General features: G+C 42.2%; 1 protein-coding gene across 1 annotated transcript in view; it reads right to left on the minus strand.

Annotated features, from left to right (window-relative positions):
* Positions 1–19,422, minus strand: part of LOC117361138 (glycerol-3-phosphate dehydrogenase 1-like protein) — a 48,004-nt gene extending 28,582 nt beyond the window's left edge. Inside the window, exons 1-2 of the mRNA XM_033946075.1 lie at positions 19,275–19,422; positions 2,414–2,591 (exon numbers count right to left, since the gene is read on the minus strand). Coding sequence (XP_033801966.1) covers positions 2,414–2,591; positions 19,275–19,315 — 219 coding nt within the window. The 5' untranslated portion in view covers positions 19,316–19,422. The remainder of the gene's footprint in view (positions 1–2,413; positions 2,592–19,274) is intronic.
* Between the last annotated feature and the right edge of the window lie 3,705 nt (positions 19,423–23,127).

Raw genomic sequence — 23,127 nt, forward strand, 5'->3', positions numbered from 1 at the left:
TTCCCTGCCCTAAATTTGCCCATTGCCACCCACCTGTTCTACCCTGGCCTTGCATGCTTCTCTCCTGACTTCTTGCCATCTTTAAACAGCTTTTGTACCGTGTTTCCCCAAAAATAAGACCTACCCCGAAAATAAGCCCTAGCATGATTTTCGGGGTAGGTCTTAATATAAGCCCTACCCCAAAAAATAAGCCCTAGTCACTGGCAGCAGCGCTTCCCCCTGCCCCTCCCTGTTCCGCATCCCCCCACCGCACACCCCTTCCATCTCTCCCCCGCCAACCGCGAGACAGAAATACCTTGCAACAAACGGCAACGTCGGCAGCAATCTAGACCAGCTGCTTCGCGGCCTTCTCTCGGGCGTTCCGTGTGCTGCATTGCTGATGACATCATCTGTGATGCAGCAGAGGAACTCCTGGGTGGGAGAAAGCTGCGAAGCAGCCTGTCTAGATTGCTGCCAAAGTTGTTGTTTGTTACAAGGTATTTTGGTCTCGATGTTGGTGGGGGAGAGATGGAAGGGTCGACCGGGGGGGGAGGAGAGGAGGGAGGGATAGAAGCTGCAAGGGTTCTGACATGTATATCCTGGACATACAGATGATTCAACTGGACTCTACAGACCTATCTTTTCACTTGTGTATGCTGGACACTATGCTGGACACTACAGACATATTTTCCCATAGCCAGGCCCCTTTTTGCAATGCTAACAATGATGTTCTTGTTTCCCTGCTGGGAGGATATCCCTTCAAGGTTCTGCTGAACTGTTATCAGTGCTCTGCTGAACTGTTATCAGTGCTGTATGACTTCATAGACTTCATATGCCAGACACCCTAGAAAGCCATAAAACTTTTATAATGAGCAAGGAGCTCTGCTCATGTGGGTGTAACGAGATGAAAGAACTTGGTACCAAACCATGGGTTTCCTATCTCCCAACCAAGCTATGGGAACCAGACAGCTGGATTGTTGAAAGGTCATCTTTGCCAACTTTTCATCTTACAAGGACACCAGCTCGAATATGTACAGAATTGTAAAACCTCTAATTAGCAGCTGCATGTCTCCGTGCTGAAAGAAGAAAGTTCAACAACAGTTCTCTGTTTCTGCAAGGCCCCCGGTGGAGGTGAGAGAGGCGTGGACAGAGGGGAGGAGCTAGCTTTACATTATTGTATGTACCAATAGGGAATTACATAACCAGAATTCGGGGATGGACTTTCTTGGAACAAAGGAAGAATTGCTCTGTATAAAAAACACGTGTATTCTAGGTAAAGCCAGAGAGATTCACTTACTTATGCTACGGGGAACTGCTAGCCCCCTGCTAAGCATATGGGTGCACATTCTTCTCTCCATTGCATATTCTGAACTGACAATACATTTTTCCAATATGTCTTTGCTGCTGTAATACCGTAAGTTTTTTATACTAACAATAAACAAATATTGTCTGTTTTGGAAGATACAATGCCGTCTTGTAGTTATTCCAATGAGGTAAACAAAGCAGCCTTTTACTTCAGTTCTACTGCATAAGGGAAGGGAGGGAGAGACAGAAAGATGTTGCAGAGGGAAGGCACAAGGGGATGGGTGAGAGGGGAGGAAAGATGCTACACATGTTGGTGAGAGAAAGGAAATAGGAAGAATTGGGGTGGAGGAGAGGAAGGGAGAGATGATCACTGTACATGAAAAAAAATAAGACCTACCCCAAAAATAATTTTGGGCCCAAAATTAATATGACAGTGTCTTATTTTCGGGGAAACACGGTTGTTGCAGAATAAAGGATAATTTATTAATTATTCCAGCAAACAAACTAAACTTCCTCTTCACAAGTTAATCCTTAGATCTTCAAATAACCACTGGCATGATAATTCCCAGGTCCTGTTCAGTTACTTCCATTCTATTCAGATTGCTGAACAAGCCCCACAGGTCCATCACAGAAGGGAGGAAAACTGGCTATATCTTCATCCACAGTGCATCACAGATTCTACTCCAGCTCTCGAGTCACAAAATGTATTCCTCCCTTAATCCCACTATTTTATAACTCCTCGAGTCCTGATTCTACCAGACCCACCCAAAGGTATAAATTATCCTTCCCCTCTCTACAAGGTATTCGCTATGCAGGCAAACTGGGAAAATCCCTTCTCTTCAGAATCACAGGTCTTTGGAACGACCTTACTACCCCGTTGCAGAACCTGGGCTCCCTCCAATTATTCTGCAAGCAACTGAAAACATGGCTTTTCACTAAAATGTAATTCTATCTCCCCTTACTCTTCTCTTCTATATATAAGTTCATGTAAACCTTTTTTTTCCTTCTCTTCCTATATTGTAAACCGTGCTGAGCTCCACAACATTCATGGAGATGATGCGGTATATAAACTTAAGGTTTAGTTTAGTTTAGTTTAGTTTAGAGCATGAATCCAGATGGCACAACTCACCACATTTTTAGGCAACTTCTGTCCTGGAAGATATTTCACATTTTCATGCTCAGTGTTTATTATTTCAGTAAGTTTTCTCCCATCGATGAGCTCTTCGAATACCCACATATTCACCACAGGGTTAAATCTGTTGGATTTCTTAACATTGCCACCTATGATTTTTGAAATAGCTGAACCCCTAGAAGAGAAATAAGAGACAAAGAGGTATTATAAAAGAGGAGCATCGATCCCCAGTAACAACCTCCTGAAGACAGCAAATTCTGTATGTAGAACTGATCTACCAAATGAGAGCATAATACTTTAGCAGTCTGGGCAAAGTTTCCAACAGTAAAAAGAATGTGTTTCTATATAACTCTATATATGCCTGGTATCATTGTAGAACATTTTTAAGATAGTCTAGTTACTCGCTAGAACCCCATCTATTATTATTGAAGTGACGTGGCAGAGGAAGGGTCCTCCTGGGGCTGGCCACAAGCTGCCTGTGTACCGATGCTTGCCAGCTGTCACTACATCATTAGGTGAGGGAGGAAGAAGGGAGGGGGGGGGTTGTCAGGACCGGCTGTGCTGCTTTGGGAATGGAGGGAGGGGGTTGTCAGGACTGGCTCTGGTGCTTCGGGAATGGAGGGAGGAAGATTGGTGGCTGCTGCGATGCTCCAGGAGTTGGAGGGAGGGAGATTAGTGGCTGCCGCGATGCTTTGTGAGCTGGAGAGAGGGAGATTTGTGGCTGCTGATGTCTCTGGGGCTGGAAGAAGGGAGGAAGGGGAAGTTATTGAGTCAGGAGCACCACTTTGGACATTGTCTTAGGAGCGCAGAAGACATTTTTTGCTGGTTGGTTTAGAGTGCCAGTTAATTGAATGTCGGTTTACTGTAGTACTGCTTGATATATCTGCTGCATTTTATCCAGTGCGTGCATCCATTAACAAATCCAACATCAAATATGAGAAGAAAATCCCCTCAAAGTATGAAAGTTATGAGAAAGGGGATTCCAATTAGCCTATGGCACTGAAGAAAATAAGCTCGGCATATTAGACCAAATTCTATAAATGGACCCAAAAATCGATGCCAGAAAAAAGAAAGCACTCTTCTATAAACGGCACCCAGAACTACCTTAAGCTACGAGGATTTACACCAACTAAACCCTGGTATAAATGCTTGTACCTAAATTAGGCGTGAATCCTCCCCCCCTCCTTATTCTAAATAGTGTACATAAATTGCAGGAACCCCCTCTGATCTGCCCATGACCTTCCCATAGCTGCACCCTCACTTTGGTGTTGCATGTAAAATTTATGCACAAATTCTGTGCCTAAATACACATACGTTAATTTAAATTAATCCCAGCTAGCATCAATATTTGATCATTAAGGACCTAATGATTGGTGCTAATTAGCTATTCAATTAAATTGCATGCGCAATGGCTGTGGAATGAGTCACCTTAACGATTGGTTTTGCAACACTAATGACTTTTCCAATACTTTGCTAGTTATCTGTGTTGGGCAAAGATCATTTTAGAACATATCTCCATGCTAGTCTGCCCCCAACCTCTTCAATAGCAAATGACTATGTATTTTTTTTGCATCATTGAGTAGGGTTTGGAAATGGATCCATAAATGTCATTTCCTACCCATTCATCACAATAGGGCATTCCTGCCAGGATGAGATAGCCCAGCATTCTTGAGATGGGAGAGGAAAAGCATCAAATATCTCTTCCGAGTATTAACAGATGAGGGAACAATGAAACCTTTTCAGACACTGAAAGAGGAATTCCAACTTGTGCCCAGCGACATTTTTCCATACTTTCAGTTGTGTTATTATATCAGCACATTGGAGTTGGCCTATTTGATCTCAGAGACCCATGAACTGTTATCATCAGCATATATTTTGGACGCTCAGATAGATATTACCACATGCACCTTAAAGAACACTCGAATTGTTGAGCTACAGACTTGGAAGATCTTAGCAAGAATTCATTGGGAATGTTGAAATCTTTTTGCTGTAATATGACTCTATGGAAAATGCAATACAAGATTATTACGCCTTTACATTGCACCCCTTATCTTTATTTCAGATCACTGCAAAGAGGTGTTGTTTAAAATGCAGACGTCTGAATGCATCATTAGGACACATATTCTGGACATGCCCACTCAAAGCGGCTTTTTGGACTCATATCTTTATCTTCATATCCAAGAGGTCTCTGGTCAAGCACAAGTTCCAGTATATTTTTGTAATCTTCCCGGAGACCAAACCACTCAAAAAAGGATTGAATGAATTTATCAAATGGGCATCCTTGATTGTACTTAAAAGTATTTTATTTATGTGGATCTCACCAGCTCCTCCTTCCCTACAGACTTGGAGATCTAACATGGATAGTGCACAATTTTGTGTACTATTTATAGATTTTGGGGGCTAATGCGCATGCTCCTCCGCCTCCTGGTACAATCTGCCTTTAATGCACACTTTATGCATGTTTCAGTGGCAATCGGCATGTTCTCCCGTGTCTGCACATATTTCTTGCGCATACATTGCTCACATCCAATTTATTTACTGCATGAAGGGTAAATATAATTTTTATGTGTACGCTAGGGAACTGTGCACCGAGTTTAACTGGAAAACTCTTCTGCTAGCTGAAGCTAATGGGGATATGCAGCCAAAAATGTAAATTGTCTGTTAACAGGTGCAATTAAAAAATAAAAATGTCATGGTGTAACAGACCTTTAACACAGTTAAGCCTGTTATTTGTTGATCTGAGGAATTTCAGTGGATTTACTTGCATTGCGAGGAGGGTTTTTATGCCTATGAGGTTTACCCTGTCACTGTAGGGTGGAGGTTGGATCCAAGACATTTTCCTCCTCATTTTTTATTTTATTAGTTTCTTTTTTCCTCTGGGCACTTGTTGCAATGCCCCTGTATTAATGTTTGTGTTACACGTATGTACCAGTTTTGTTTTTGACGACAAGTAGAAGCATGTTTGGTTATTATGAATTTACAGCCCACAGCTGGATATTTCCTTTAATTTAACCCCCCCCCCCACCTTATATAAAGCTGCGCTAGAGGTTTTTAGCGCGGGCTGGCGAGGTAAGTGCTCTGATGTTCACAGAAATTCTATGAGAGTTGGAGCATTTACCACGCCGGCTCGAGCTAAAAACCTCAAGCGTAGCTTGATAAAAGGGACCCTTCATTAGGTATATTAATTGATTGTAATTTGTAATAATGCTCAATTTTATAGAGCTAATGGATCTATAAAGCATTATACACTGGTGGTACATATTCAGACACTCAGGTCCCTGCCCTAGGGAGCTTACAGTCTAAGTGGGTACCTGAGGCAATGGGAGACAGTGACTTACCCAAGGTCAGGAGTGTTTTTGTAGGGGTTTAGAGAAGTGGTTCTCAACCCAGTCTTCAGGACAAACCTAGCCAGTCATGTTTTCAGGATATCCACAATGAATATGCATGAGATACATCTGCATACAATAGAGGTAGAGTTACCTCCATTTTCTTTTACCTCTCGACGGACCTCAACACCTCCCCCCACGGACTGGGAGCACTCGGAGCAGAGCAAGGCACACTCTGGGCATGGGAGCGAACTCCGCCCCCTCCCCTCCCGACGGTGCACCGCTGAGCCAGTTAGAAGGCTCAGCGGAATCTCCCCAACAGTTTAAAAGTTTGTTTTTGCCGGTTTCAGTTTCTTTTACCTCTCGACGGACCTCAACACCTCCCCCCACGGACCGGGAGCACTCGGGGCAGAGCGGGAGCAGAGTAAGGCACGTGGGAGCGAACTTATGTACAGATCAAACATAATCTTTCTAATTTAGATTAGGGCCCTTACTTTAGCAGTCCTATTCACGATTTACATGTGTATATCTTGATCATATAAACCCAGAGTTGTCCCTGGAAGGTAAGATTAACAGACAAACTGGACAAGTGATGACGGCGAATTCACTAGAAAAGAAGATGCAACTTGGAATGGTCAGTGGTAAAAGGAAGCGGGGAAGACCAAAGACATGGGAATGAACATCAAGCAATTGAAAGAAGCCGTGAAAAACAGGGAAGCATAGTGAGGACTGGCCTACAGAGTATCCAAGGGTCAGACACGACTGAATGGATAGTAGTAGTATATCAAATAAATGTTTAAAGTCCAGTTTTAGAAAGCCAGGATTTACATGGGAGGAAGTGTGGCACAGTGGTTAAAGCTACAGCCTCAGCACCCTGAGATTGTGGGTTCAAATCCATGCTACTCCTTGTGACCCTGGGCGTCACTTCATTGCCCCAGGTACATTAGATAGATTGTGAGCCAGCTGGGACAGACAGGGAATTATGCTTGAGAATCTGAATAAATTCAAGTAAATCATTCTGAACTCCCTTGGGAGAATGGTATAGAAAACAGAATAAACAAATAGTGTGAAAAGCTTCAGCCTCTGATAACCAGAGCTGGTATTGTGACATCATAATGCCTCATTCCACCAATGCCTAAGAGCCAACCTCATCAGTGATGTCACAATGGCTCAATTGTCCTCTATTTGGCTCATTTTTACTACATTCTGATTTCTAGAGTGGTGCAGTGGTTAAAGCTACAGCCTCAGCACCCTGGGGTTGTGGCTTCAAACCCACGCTGCTCCCTGTGACCCTTGGCAAGTCACTTAGGCCCAAATTCTGTAACCAGTACCTAAAGTTAGGCACCTATTTCGGAGGCACTCAACTAGTTAGGCGCCTAACAAGCTCAATTAAGCTTCTTAATCAGCACCGATTGAAACATAGGCGCCTATCAAGAAAGTGCAATTCTGTAACAAGGCGCCTCTAAAAATTTAAGCGCCTTCAAAAAAATACGCGCTTTGCATGTTAGGCACATAAGTAATACCATAAAATCTTGCATTTATAGACTCCGAATGATTCACTCGATCTCTAAATTTCTAGAGCCAAAATCACTAAATATATTAATTCATTCTTAAATTATTGCTAAACTTGATTATTGTAATTCTTTATTAATTAACATCACACAAAAAGAAAAGAGGCGATTTCAGATAATTCAGAACACTGCCATTAAACTCATTCATAACGGGAAAAAATATGATGAAGTCACTCCTCTTCTGATTAAATCCCACTGGCTCCCAATTAAGCACCGTATTACTTTTAAAATTTTCCTCCTAGTATTTAAAACCCTTTCCACTAATGAACCCCAATCTAATATGCGCACTCTTAGCCCGTGCTTCCCTGATCCCTGATCTGTCGCGCTGTGCTGGCAAGAGTGCGCATGTGCGCTTACTACGTCACCAGGACTCCAGCCGGGACCGCAGCCAGCTGCCGACCACCTCCATGAGCGAAGTACGAGAAAGCGAGGGTCCATCCGTCCGTCAGAGCTGCTAAGAAGATCACGCGCCGCAACCCCAACCCCCTCCCCCTGTTCCACTCTCACATGCGCGCTCAGTGCCGCCACAGCTCCGGCTCTTTCCCGCCCTCCAGACTTGCCATGGGGGCCACAACGATGAACACCTCCGGACGGCCCCGGGGCCTTCCTTCAGTCCCATCAGGGCCCGTCTTAGCCGATGCAACTTCCTATTTCTGCATGGGCTGGGCGCCACCGACTCGCACCTGGCCCGGTTGGACGGACACAATATAAGTGATGCGGGAGCGGGAGGGAAGAGGAAGCTGGCGAAATAACGGGCCCGTGGGGGAGGGGCTAGAGAGGTGATACAGCAGCTACGTAAGGGAAGGGAGACTTTGCCATTTGGAAGGAGGATAACGGGCCTGAAGGGAAGGGGCTAGATAAATACAGGACCCATGAACGGGAAGAGAGATAATGGGCGACAGTGGACTGTAGTGACCAGACTGACCAGACCGGATCATAACTGGCAACCATATTTTATCAAATTTTGCCTGGCTACTGCACAGGTAAGTGAGGGGGATAGAAATGCTGCTGCATAGGGGGCAGGGAGAGACACAGATAGAAAGACAGACAGCGGGAGGGAGAGAGACAGAAAGAAAGAAAGACAGACATATTCTAGAACTCTTTAATGCAACGGGCTTAAAGACTAGTTTATTAATAAATTACTCATCCCTTATAGTACATTGCGTTCCCTCCGGTTCACTAACCAAAAGCTCATGGTAGTCCCCTCCTTGAAAATTATTAGAACTCGACGGCATGATATATTCTCAGTCATGGCTCCGCAACTTTGGAACACTTTACCTCAGCATGTGAGAGAGGAAAATAATTTGAGTCGTTTTAAAAGTAACTTAAAGAGTTTCCTTTTTAAAGATGCTTTTAATCTTTAAATTATGTTCAAATTTCACATTAGTTTTTGTTTTTTTTCTTCAGGCTTCCACTTTTCCCTCCCTAATGTTCTTTCCATTTATGGCTCTCTTCAGTTCTTTAAAATATTGAATTGTAGTTCAACCCCTACTTACCTTGTGTATTTATTAGTCTAAGTCTGTCGGTCTAACCCATTATTTTAAATTTTAAACGATATGTTTAAATACATGCTTTTTTAAAATTATTATTAATGTTGTATCTCGCTTAGTAAAACTAAATAAGCGATTCATCAAAGAAAAATAAAACTTGAACTTGAAACGTGTGTTAGGCGCCTTCTTACAGAATCACTTTAAAGCGTGCTTAAGCGCTCGCATGGGCGCCTAACTTTTAGTTGTGCCTAGAGCTGGCCTTTTTACTGGGCGCCTCCAAAATAGGTGCCGCTCGGCGTGAATTCACTAAACAGCACCCAATTGTGCTTGAATGGCGCTGAACGGTGCCTATCTTTTGGCTGCTTCTTATAAAATTTGCCCCTTAATCCCCCCCCCCATTGCCCCAGGTACATTAGATAGATTGTGAGCCCCCCCCCCCCCAGGACAGACAGGGAAAAATGCTCGAGTACCTGAATAAATTCATGTAAACCGTTCTGAGGTCTTCGGGGAGAACGGTATAGAAAATTAAATAAATAAAATGTGTAAATGCATGCATATGGCAAGGGGCGTGGTTTCCCAGAGACTAGAACAGTACGTGTTTTCCCCATTTCAGAAGGGAAAATGTCTGCACGTCTATCATCACAGTAATCAATGTGGAGATCTATGGCCGTTTCTCAGATACTTACAGATTTTATACAAGTTCTTGTTTTTGTCAGCATCCTACAGGATGGGTTAGGGAAGACCAGCCCCTTAATCCCCTAGTATCCCCCCCCCAATTGATTGCGCTGTATGATTGCAGACTTTGTATTTAATTGGAAACAGACATATAAAAGTTTCTAAACTGGCACATTGGGACGGGGTCAGGGATCCTCCCTCACCAGTGCTGACATGTACCTTTGAGTAGCAGGGGGAGCTAGCCCAAGAGCAAGTGGACTCCAAGTCTCGAAGAGGAGATTGAGAGGGGACATGATCGAAACATTCAAGATAATGAAGGGAATAGACTTAGTAGATAAAGACAGGTTGTTCACCCTCTCCAAGGTAGGGAGAACGAGAGGGCACTCTCTAAAGTTGAAAGAGGATAGATTCCGTACAAACGTAAGGAAGTTCTTCTTCACCCAGAGAGTGGTAGAGAACTGGAACGCTCTTACAGAGGCTGTTATAGGGGAAAACACCCTCCAGGGACTCAAGACAAAGTTAGACAAGTTCATGCTGAACTGGAACGTATGCAAGTAAGGCTAGACTAAAATAGGGTCACCGTACATGAAGAAGGACACAGTACTACTTGAAAGGGTCCAGAGAAGAGCAACTAAAATGGTTAAGGGGCTGGAGGAGTTGCCGTACAGTGAGAGATTAGAGAAACTGGGCCTCTTCTCCCTTGAAAAGAGGAGACTAAGTGGGGATATGATCGAAACATTCAAGATAATAAAGGGAATAGACTTAGTAGATAAAGACAGGTTGTTCACCCTCTCCAAGGTAGGGAGAACGAGAGGGCACTCTCTAAAGTTGAAAGGGGATAGATTCCGTACAAACGTAAGGAAGTTCTTCTTCACCCAGAGAGTGGTGGAAAACTGGAACGCTCTTCTGGAGTCTGTCATAGGGGAAAACATCCTCCAGGGATTCAAGACAAAGTTAGACAAGTTCCTGCTGAACAAGAACATGCGCTGGTAGGGCTAGTCTCAGTTAGGGCGCTGGTCTTTGACCAGAGGGCCGTCGCGTGAGAGGACTGCTGGGCATGATGGACCACTGGTCTGACCCAGCAGCGGCAATTCTTATGTTCTTATGTTCTTAAGCAGCTCAGTGCTGAGGCGAAATGGGAGAATGATGTAGGGCAGTGGGGCGGGACTCAGCTAGAAAGAAGGATAAAATGCCCTAGCACGGAGTTTATCAGGGAGGAGTTTATCCGGTGGGAGGAGAGGTCCCAGAAGGAAGAGACTTCCCTGAGCTCAGTAAGAGAGAACTTTTCCCTAGCTAAAAGCTGAGAGGAGTCCTGGAAACGAATGAAGGGAGAGACAGGTTCTTGGTAGTGTGGCTAAGGTAAGCCCTTAAAATAGCGAAGACCTGTATTCTAAGACAGAGTTAAAACTGTGCTAAAGAGACTTTTGGCAAACCCCTGTGTTTGGGGTGGGGCAGTTAGTGCTTCTGTTTAGAACATTTAACTCTTGTTGGTTGAAAAGCCTAACTGCTCCTCAACCCTGTGAAGTAACAGGATCAGTTTACAGTGCAAATAAACTTCTTTGGTTATCAGCAAAGCGTGTTGTGGCTCTGTGTGCGGCAATGTTACTGGAATTCCTTGCTCAGCGTATCACACACATACATATCTATGTGTTGGCACTTAGACCCCTAGGTTCTGAAATACCAGATTACATGTGTAAGTGCTGACATTTGCAAGGATTTTATCAATGTGCAATAAAAGTTGAGCTTTTATTGCACCATAATTTACTTCTCTGTCATAATCTGACCTGTCTTGAATTGCAATTGCTCCACTCTTGTCTGCTCTGCAAATTACTATGGCGTGGCGTCTATTCCAGCCTTGGTACAATTTTGAAAAATGTTCATACTTTTGTGGTCTAACCACGCATGAAATTCTGTCAAGACCAGCTGTTTACCATCAAATTTGTTTTTATTGATAGACAAAAACATACACAACAAATGCATAAAAAGAGATCCAAATCAATACAAGCAACAATGCTACATGTTATGTATAGCCCGTCTACCTTATAATAATAATAATTTTATTTCTTATATACCGCCCAACCAGAAGATCCGGGCGGTTCACAACAAGAGAACTGAAGCATATCAGTGAAGATGCAAGATACAGTAGAAATCAGTAGAATACAATGCCATAAAATACAATATGATATAATGTAGAGCAGTGTTTTTCAACCTTTTTTGGGCAAAGGCACACTTGTTTCATGAAAAAAATCACGAGGCACACCACCATTAGAAAATGTTAAAAAATTTAACTCTGTGCCTATATTGACTATATATAAAGTAATTCTCTTGAATAGGAATCAAATAAACACAAAGAAAGTATTTTATAATTACTTTATTATGAAATATTAAGTAAACAGAATAGTGAAAAATTATAAAATACTTTATTCAGTGCGAAACCTGGGCCTGTTTGGCTGAACACAAAGCTGATATTCTGGCTGGAATCGAAGAAAGACACACACGTAGCTCTTCGTCAACAGCTCTCAGTCTCTCTCTGTATTTGGTTTTTATAGCATACAAAAATAGACAAATATACCCTCCATCCTTTTTATTAAACCACAATAGCAGTTTTTAGCGCAGGGAGCTGCGCTGAATGCCCAGCGCTGCTCTTGACGCTCATAGGCTCCCTGCGCTAAAAACCACTATTGCGGTTTAGTAAAAGGTGACCATATTGTAAAATATAGACAGCAGATATAAATTCAGAACTGTGCATAGTAAGTGAAGGGAAATTTTCATCTCTGGGAATTTACCCAGTTAACTATTAAGTTATTTGGGCAAATTCCTTTGAAAACTGTGGTAATACTGCCTCCACTTTGCTAAATTTAAAATAAAATAATTTTTCCTACCTTGTCTGGTGATTTCTGGTTGCACTTTCTTCTTCTGACTGTGCATCCAATTTTCTTCCCTTCTATCAGCCTGTATGCTTTCTCTCCTCCACACCTCATTCCCTCCCCCAACTTTTTCTTCCTCTCTCCCTGACCTTTCTTTCTTTTTTTCTGTTTCTCTTCTTTCCTTCTGTTTCCCTGCCTGCCCCCTTTCTTTCTTTCTCCCTGCCGTTCCCCAAGCCACTGCCACTGCCGCTGCCATCGGGGAACAGGACCCACCGATGGATAACAGGCCCCAAAGCCGACGCATGCTCTCCCTGACGTCAATTCTGCAATCGGAGAGGAAGTTCCGGCCAGCCAGGCAGCGATTGGCTGACCCGAACTTCCTCTCCGACTGCAGAATTGACGTCGGGGAGAAGACTTATCGGCTCGATAGATTAGATCGCCAAGACAAAGTGAGTCCTGGGTGATCGACTCACTTTGCCTTGGCGAGCTACTAGCACCCCTGCCTCGGGCCCCCTGTCAGCTCCGGGCCCCTGAATGCAGGACTGGTAGTACTGCCCTGATGGCGGCCCTGCGGCACACCAGGCAACATCTCGCGGCACACTAGTGTGCCGCGGAACAGCGGTTGAAAAACACTGATGTAGAGTGATACAAAGCAAAGTCATCGCATAAATTTACCAAACATATAGGTTTTCAGTGATTTTCTAAACTCGTAGTAAGATTGGGAGTAGGCAATCAGAGAACACATCCAAGAGTTCATTCTCCCTGACTGAAAGGCTAGAGTTTGTCTAAAAAACTTTTAAAATGGCAGGCTTTCGGAGTGTTGAAGAATTTCAGAAACTTACAGGTGCGATGGATAAGGTGTCGCAGAAAATTGAGGTTAAGAATGAATCAAAATAAGGTGTATATTAAAGATTTGGGACTCAGATGGATCTATAGTGACACAGTCTGAGGCAATTGTAATTAAGGATTAGAAGGTTTAAATTGCTGATGCTAAGGAAGTTCAAAAGTTTGACTTGTGACTTCTAAGACCTAAGTAAATCCATATACCATTGTTTAAATGATCTTGGAAGAGAAACATAAAGATTTTGGAGGAAACAGGAAAACTGTCTTTATATATATATATACTTACACATAATTATGTGAATGCCTTGTGAAAGCCACTGTTTCTTATAGATAATGAACATACAAAAAGTTAATTAGGAGTGTACACAAATGTTAAGAAGTCTGTTTTTATAACCCAGGAAGTAGAATCTTTCCACTGACATAATGTATAGCTGAAGGTTACAAATGTCAGTTCTTATATGGAGAAAAGGAGTAACACTGACATCTATTAGATGTCATAAGCAATTTATCTTTAGTTCAGACTATCAAGGGTTAATTTGGATAATTATTTGGGGAAAAATACGTTTTTGTAAATGAACTAGGCTCTTCAGGATATACATGTTTAGGAAGCTTACACGTCAGACTATTGTATGTTAATGTCAGAGAAAGGATAAAATGTATAGCTTTGACTAGATTCTATTAAAGAGATGCGAGTTTCATATCTCTTCCAATTGAACACATAACTACTTTATGGATTTACTTTGCCTTTATTATAATAAATCTCAAAGATTTTGTTTAAAAAGTCTGTAGTGTTTTATGTCCAATTTTTACACACCAGGACAAGAAACTCTTCTCTTACAGCAGGGGTGTCCAATGTCGGTCCTCGAGGGCCGCAATCCAGTCGGGTTTTCAGGATTTCCCCAATGAATATGCATGAGATCTATTAGCATACAATGAAAGCAGTGCATGCAAATAGACCTCATGTATATTCATTGGGGAAATCCTGAAAATCCGACTGGACTGCAGCCCTCGAGGACCGACATTGGACACCCCTGTCTTACAGCTTAGGAGAGGAATTTTCATCCTGTAGAACTTCTCCTGAACCTGTATCCAGGTAAATTAGCAGCCTCCTGGATAGGAGTAGGGGACATGAACATGCAACATAGCAACCCCCTATTCCCCCCCAAAAAAAAAACAAAACAACTCCAACAGACAATCCAAATGAAACACCCACAAAATTCCTAAAATCCCCACACCAAATAAAGAACCAGTACCAGAAACACAATCCCTAGATTCAGGAGCTGACTCATACAAAAAACTGAACTCTTAAAGAACAATGGTGGCCCATCTCCTATAGCCTACCCTGCTAAGGAAATACAGCACCGGAATTACAAGCACAGGTTGTAGTGGCTCCAGAGGGATCCACCTGGACTTATTCTTCACTAAAGAGTGATCAATTTCTTCAGTTTCTCTGTCAGAGGAAAACAAGTTTAAGTTGCAAATGTTCTCATAAATCTCTCTAAATCAACTCAACATTGAAAACTTTCATGCCTTTGGGTGGAGCAATTGTAATTCAAGACAGGTTAGGTTACAACATAAGTTCTCAATGAATTACAGGCAGTCCCCGAGTTACAGACATCCGACTTAAGTATGACTCATACTTAAGAACGCGGTCACTGCTTCATTTGATTTCACTGAGCAGTATTTCTAGTGGCATAGACTCCTACACTTCTCCTGAAGCAGATTCAGGAATGATGCGTGGCCACATTAAGAACAGTGTGAAGTTGCGAGTGCTGTACCTTAGAGGGAATACTGGTAGGTACAGTTGGCCCTTTTGGCAGCAGTAAAAATCTTAAAATCTACAAGTTCTGAGTTACATACAAATGCAATTTAAGAACAGCTTTAAAAACGTAACTCGTTCTTAACCTGGGGACTGCCTGTATTAAATAAAAATTAATACAGAGAACCGACGACCGATCCAACTTTTGATCCGCAGCTGAGATTTATGAGGCAACTATGGCAGGTTATACCTGTGATTTTCTTACTGGAAAAGTGTTCCAGTTTTTGGATGTGGGGAATCCTTGAATTCCAGTGTTATACATATTACCAAAGGTCCACCCAGTAGTTTCCAGCCACTGTTCTCTTCTGAAACCCCTTTCAATGTATGCTGACTGTTGTTTTTTTTGTATCCACTGGTGGAGAATAGTAAATCATCCATCAAGGATTGTACTGATTTTATGAAGAATTTAGCAAACATCAATTGTGAAATAACCGACTGTTGGTTAGCTACCATGGATATTGTATCGTTGTACGTAGTAATCCTCCAGGATGAATCATTAGAAGTTGTGAAAACACATCTGGATCAAACCAACACCAGCAAGGTCTCTGATGAGTTTATTATTCACCTAGCATCTATAGCTATGAAGAGGAACTTTTTTCTATACAATGACAGATTATTACAACAGATTCTGGTGGAGCTATGCGTGTCACAATGGCACCTTCTATAGCTAATCTTTTTTGATACATTTTGAAGAACAATGTGTGTACAACTTTATTCCTTGGAATATAATTCGCCGATTGTCCAGCCTTTTTTTGATGTGAACCGCCTAGAAGTCATTCGACTATGGCGGTATAGAAGAATAAAGTTGTTATTATTATTACAATTCTTCCCATTTTTTACAGGTGAAGAAGATGTGGATGAGATTCACTGATGCTTTTTTTTGGTATAGGGAGATATTTAAGACAGTCTGAGGGAGTTTATAAATTAATTGATTGCTGCTCTGGGACATATGCTGTGGTCTTGCCCGGCTGTTCAAGCCTTTTGGACACAACTTTTTACTTTCATAGGGACTTTTTGGAATGTGACTATACGACCTCAGCCTCTCCTTTTGTTTGGCATTCCTCCTTCCTACCATCCGCGGCCACTGGGACTTAAGGCTTTTCTGCGGTGGTCCATTTTATATGCCCTGAAATGTATATTTCTAAAATGGCTGGACAATGATGCCCCTACTATCTTTATGTGGCGCTCTCAGATGATTTTGTTGCCGACTTGGGAGCGCCGCGAGGTGCCTGACCTTTCCACAGTACGGGGGGAGCGATTTACGGCTACCTGGGAACGTTTATGGAATACCATGACTCCTGCGGCGCGCAGTAGAGTTTTAAACTGTTGAATGTGTCTACAGCTATTTTATCTGTGTTGTTCTTTTTAATTTTGTATTTCGGGGACTCCGGTCTGTGTGTGGGTAGGGGAGATGGGGGGAGAGGGGGGATTTATTGGTTGGTATAAAACTGTTTTCTTTGCAGCACTGCTTGTTTGGCTGAATCTTGGCACTTGTGCTTTTGTCTGTTCCAATAAAAATTACTTTACATAAATTAATTGAACTCATGCCCTGATAAACTGATACACTACAATTTTCACTCACGCAATCTCCTTTCTAGATGTGAAAATTTTGAAAGAAGGCAACACAGTAAAACCCACTCTTTTTTGAAAAGACAGATAGAAATACTTTATTAGATTATTCTAGTAATCATCCTCCTGCTTTAAAAGACGGCCTCACTTTTTTGCAGTTTCTGTGGTATTGCAGAAATTGTTCTGATAATAAAGACTTCAAGAAGCGAGCAAAAGTGTTATATGATAGGTTCATCAATAGAGAATATCCAAAGACTTATCGTGATGAATGTGCAAAATTTTATCAGCAGAGATTTGCTTTTGTCAGCGAATAGAAAAGGAGGTGATAACAACGATGTTCTGACGTGTTTTGAAGCACAACTGTCATGGCATCAAGAACAGCTCAAGCAATCAGGAAATATTGACATATAGTTGCAACTTTACCAGAATTCACTGACTAACTATTGAGTCCTTCACTTCAATTAAACAACACTACAGGACATATGGCCTGTGGACACTGTTCCACCTGTGAGATCACAATTGCAACCTCTGTTTGCATTGATTCTCAATCCCAGTGATAATATTTTCTAATACATACTACATTATGTCAGACTGATTATGTGGTTTACTGTATGGTTTGCCCTTGAGCATAAGAGTAACATTAAAACTGAAAAAATGACACCATTTCTGATGCATTGTAGAGAAGCAGTTCATGAGTTTAACTCCTTGTGGTGTTTGGCTTTACAGAGAGTATTGCCATCAAGAAGAGGAGATCAATGCAGGATGTTAATAAGAGAGTGGATTTTTCGCTTGGAGCCCAAGGGTCTATTTGCATGAGGGCGATTCGTGAATCAGCCCCTTGGACACAGATCGGATCGGATCCCTTTGTGAATCTATATCACTAGTGACCTTAAAACAATGAAACAATGCGTGTCCTCTATCCCCAGATCCTCTAACAGCTGTAAAGGGATTCACAAAATAGAGCTGGAGTAACCTCTTTGTTTTTCAAAACAACCTCCATTTTTTTGCTAGTTGTCTTTCAACCACCTTGCATTCATCTACTGTAATTCGCTGATTGTACAGCTCTTCTTCTTTGTGAACCGCCTAGAAGTTGCAAGATTATGGCGGTATAGAAAAATAAAGTTATTATTATTAAACAGCAGAATTGATTGGAACTATTTCTTCTAAACTGTGACAAATCCTCATAGGGATGATTTTAACTTTTTTTTTCTGTACTCTGATAGGAGCAGAGATTATGATAGCATCTGAAGTCAACATTATAAATAAACACCATTTTGTGAATGAATGTGAAAGGAGGCCTGCTGATTACACAGGATCCCAAGAGTCAGAAGTAGGTAAAAATCAAGGTGGGGTTTTTTGTTTATATCCATAGATGTCAACATAATTACTATGTTTTGTGCTCTAGTTTTTGTCCAGTGGCCCTGAAGAAGTCAAGCGAAACGCTGGCCAGTGTCAGTCATGGGCAGTTAAGCGTTTGATATGAGTTGACATCCTGAGATATAAAAAGTACACTATCTTCTATTGGACATCAACCAAGTCACATTTTCCCAATTAAGTGGATTTTTTTCTATGTCTATGATGTAAACATTTTTGTAAGGTTTTTTGTCAATAATGAAATCGTGTTTTTACCTTTTCGGTGAAGAACAGTTTTGAAACTCTTTCAGTCTTTTTCCATCCATATTTAAACTTATGTAGCCCTGGATTCCTGCCTCACGCTCACAATTTGGGCTCCGGTCAGCTCTTTGGAGTCAGGTCACCCGCAACCAGGGCTCACAAAAAGAATATTTCCCACTTTCAGAAACTCACAGTCCAGGGCATAGGCTGGGGCCAAATAACTCCGGTAAGCCTACAATCCTAGGTCTCAATCAGTGGCGTAGCTAGGGTGAGTGGCGCCCCTCCTCCGCCCCCCTGCCATGCACACGTGCCCCTTCTTGTTTCCCGTACCTTTTTTTAACTTCTCCAATGCGAGCAGCATGCCCACGTCACTGTCGGCTTGCCCTCTGACATTCCTTCCTAGGCGCAGGACCCAGAAGTGATGTCAGCGCTCCAATGCCAACGTAGGCAGCAACGTTCCTAGGCTTTGCTCTCATGCTGAAGAAATGGCCAAGTCCAAGGTATAACTGAATGAACTCAAACTCATTATTAAACTTTGGAGTTTGGTTAACTGCAGAACTATTTACAATTTCTTCTCAGATGCTTTGGCAGTCAGCAGGTACAAAAGGCATTTCATAACAGTCCAGTCCTCTTTCTTCTCTAAGTACTCTACTAGGAGTAACTATAATTTATCTGTCCTTCTCCCCCACCCCAACCCCTGGGGACAAAAAGAGGTCTCCTTCTTATGACCAAGCTGTACACGTCAATTTCACAAAAGTTTAAAGGAAAACAATCAAATACAAAATCATAAAGTGCAATACAACTGTCTCACCAACATATTTTAAAAATTCTATTTATATTGGATGCATAAGAAATAAATATGGCAAAATAAACATCAGAGGCGGGATATGCATAAGTTACTTTTACGGCCAAGGTCTTTCCTACTTTTGAAAGCAACTATTGTGCAACAGCTACTAGACGGGTTCTGAGCTCTGCATCCGGCTCGGCCCTTAAAGAGGGGAGTAATTAAAAACATGCAGGGCCACTTCGCCAGCCTTCATCCCCCGGGACAAAGTAACGACAGAACCCTGCCGATACTACTTACCAGTTCCCGGAGCCAATAATGCAAACTTTCAAGGGCGGCATCGCTAGGGCTCGAGCTCAGGCTGGATACACGCGCTGCCCAGGGAACCTCTTAGCATTAAAGTAAGTCTCGCGCTCCCCCGCCCCCCAGTCCAGCACCTGCCTGCCAGCACCAACTTCCCGGTAGCCAGCCAGCTTCCGATTGGCTATTGTGTGACGGCTAGGCGGGAATTCTCCAGCCACAAACCAATGACACACCGGCCATGCAAATGAGTGAGGAAGGTGGGGCGGGTGTTCAAAGGAATGGGAGGAGGTTTGTGCTGCAGTGCAGGACTTGAGCGGGATTCAGCGCATATTCCTTCCTGCTCAGGAGGCTCCACAGTAATAACGTTACGGTTCATTTTTATTTACTACTATTCCTTATTTCTATAGCGCTACGCAGCGCTGTACAGAGTCACAAAGAGTCCCTGATCGAAAGAGCTTACAATCTAAACAGGCGTTTCCTCCACATATATCAAAATGGTTTACTATACACTGACTAGCAATAAGATCTAAGCATATTCCCTATCTGTCCTGGCAGGTTCTCAGTTCAACTCTTTGCTCTCTTGTATGGAGTAACTTTTTGGCCCCATTTTGTTTAAATGTCTTATGCTGATACTTTGCATAAACAATGTATACCTATAGTCAGTCACAAGTATTACAGCTGTTCAGGTCTTTATCTGCCATCATTTACTATGTTATGTTACACACTATCCAGGGAAGTAGCCAGACCTGCCATTTTTTGTGGGTCCAAATTTAACCTGGGTCATGCCCACAACCCATATAAGGTTGTTTTTTTTTTTTTAAGTGTGTGTGTGTGGGGGGGGGGGAGGGATTGGGACTTAAATGCCTTTTGTACTTTTACATCCACATTCAAAGTGGTTTACATACAGGTACTTCAAGCATTTTCCCTATCCGTCCCAATCTGCCCCCGCATCTGTTCCTCTCTCTTCCTTTCCATGTCCTTTGACTGTATTCAAGTTTTCATCATTCTCCTACATCCCATAGGGTTAACAGACATCTGGAAAAACCCGGCCATGTCCTCTTTTTAGAGGACTGTCCGGGTTCCCGGACAGACTTTCCAAAACCTGGCAGTTTGGCACTTTTGGCCGGAAAAAGTAGATCACGACCTGTTTGAAGTTGGACATGCCTGCAATATTGCATCAGTTCGTATGTTGTTGAGATGATGGGTAGGAAGGAGGTTATAGGGAGAAGAGATGTGTTTTTAATTTCTTCCAGAAGTCAAGGTAATTTATGCAGTAGAGAGTCAGAAAAGGTAAATTGCAAAGCTGAATTCCACAGAGCAGAAAGGCTGCATCAAGCTCCAGAAAAGCAGCATATAAATAACCAAGATAAAATGAAAGGAGGTTATGAATTTCCTGGCCTTGACATCAAATTCAGATCAGACATCCATCTATCCCAGCTAAGGATAAAAATTAAGAAAAAAATCAGTCCCCTGCAAGTGATTACATTTTTACAGCTGGGAGATATCTCCTGTTGCAGCAAGATAGATAGGTGAACTACATGACCCATATTTGGGCCATTTGCTGGCATTCATGAATATGAGCCTGCCATATAGAAGAAGTGAGGTGTAAAACATTAAGTCCTGTTATAGCAAACACTTTCACTAAAAATATGAATAGGATGTGATGAAAAGTTAGTGCTGCTATAGTTCCAATTAAGGGAGTTTCAAATCGCTGGAGGAAAAAGCCTCAGATAGGAACCCTTCCACCACCACAATGGTGGTCCAAGGTGGTCGGGCGAACACCTCACTGGCAAAAAACCTCCAGACCAGCTCCCGACAATAGTGAACTTAAAGCAGGACTATGGTATAAAGATAGAGGAAAATTTCCACTTATCAATAGGTTGATCGGTACACCGACGATGGCCAGCGTTTCACATCTCTGCTGCCTCAGGGTGTATAGCAATCCGATCACACTGCAACCAAAATTTAAACAAAGCTTCAATTAATAAACTGGAAACGTAGCTCTATAAACCAGTTAAAGAAAAGAAGCCTCAAGGACATACCTTTAAGCTGGACGCAAACCGCATCTCAAGATCAAAAGATGGCTACGCCTCGACTGTATTGGGATTAATATAGCACTCCCGGGTGATGAACCCGGAAGTGAATACGTGGCAAATTTCACTATTGAAAAATGTATGTATATACTGAAGAAAATTGAAAAATGTGTATTTGTATGTTGTTGAAAAATACTGACACTTATAACACTTGAATTCAAAAAGATGTTTTTCAAAAGATGTTTTTTTCTTCAAAAGATGTTTTTTTCTATGTTTTTTTCAAAAGATGTTTTTGTCAAAAGATGTTTTTTTCTCTCTTCTCTCTCTCTCCCTGTCCCCTTCTTCTTATTATTGTGTATCCAATTTTCAGTGTTAATATTATTGTTAATAGAATGCGTTCCATTCAAGTTTTGAATTTAGACCATCTGGTTCTTCGCTATTCAGCCTATGAATCCACTGTTGCTCTGCTCTCAACAAACGCCGCTGTCTGTCCAAATTTTCATCAGAAATATGGTCAATCACACAACATTTCAAATCCGTAAACTGGTGATCGTGTTCCAAGCAGTGTGTGACCATAGGTGCTTGTAGTCTGTTGTTTTTCAAACAACTTTTGTGTTCAGTGACTCGAGTTCTAAAAGGACGAGTGGTCTGACCAACATAGATCAAAGGACATGGACACATGAACACATAGACTACAAAAGTGGACATACAAGAGGTCCTATGTTTTAGATTGAAAATTTGACTGGTAAGTGGATGAATGAAGACGTTTGAAAGTTCCTGAGTGATGGTACAAGTGGAACATTTGCCACATTTAAAATGTGATGCTGTCAGTTCAGTTCTCGCAGGAGTTGTTGTTCATGTGGCACTTTATCAAATGCCTTTTGAAAATCCATAAACAGGGAGTAGTGACCTGTATTCCCCCTTTTAGAAGAATACATATCTCTGCCAGAGAGAGGTCGGCATTTACACCTTCCCTAAGGCACACTTAAGTGCCTGCTGAAAGGGCAGGTGTAATGGCCAAGACTAGTGCCATCACCAACTCTCCCTTGGCAATAACTATTTCCTGCCATCTGATCCCCCCCAGCATCTAAAAGTCCTCCACCCCCCCTTCCCAGCATAAAGACACACGTAGACAAAATGCTTTCTCCCTAATCAGTGGGCCCCAGGCAGACTAATCTGCTGTTATAGGGATCCTGCTAGTCTCTAATGTCTAATGCAGTGTCTCTCAAACTGTGTGCTCCAAAGAGATTTTGTGTGCCACAAGAGATTCCAGAATTTTACTTTATTTTTTTAATTTCCCTTAATAAGTATGCACTAGAATAGATGACATGTATGTTGCGTATGTGAGAGTCTGTCAATGTTACAAGTGTTTGTGTGAGTAGGGATACAACCAACCTGATAAGCATCATTCTTTGATATGATTGGCCCTTGAAAACTAAGGACAAGTAATTTTAGTTTTAATGCAGTAGTTATCCTAACTTGAGCAACAAAAGCAATCAAGACTGAACTCTGAGGACTTTCTTAGAGATCAGACTCCACAGGTGACCTTTGAGGTTAATTCCCACCCCAAATCGGAGCTTTTTTTTTTATCTTCAGCCAAATCTGGCTTGTTTAGTTTTACAATGTATGTGTTGGTGTTCTAGTGCTCACTGCAGTGTTTAAGATGCTGCCTTTTCCTAGGTACACTCTTGTTGTGCGATATGTGGATTGTTACTAAAAATTATATTTTCATATAGATGGGGGGTGTCAAAAAATGATGGGCCCCGGGTGCCATATACCCTAGGTACGCCACTGGCACACTGTATGCAGAGAAAATG

This window comes from Geotrypetes seraphini, chromosome 5 (assembly GCF_902459505.1).
Source record: "Geotrypetes seraphini chromosome 5, aGeoSer1.1, whole genome shotgun sequence".
NCBI lineage: Eukaryota > Metazoa > Chordata > Amphibia > Gymnophiona > Dermophiidae > Geotrypetes > Geotrypetes seraphini.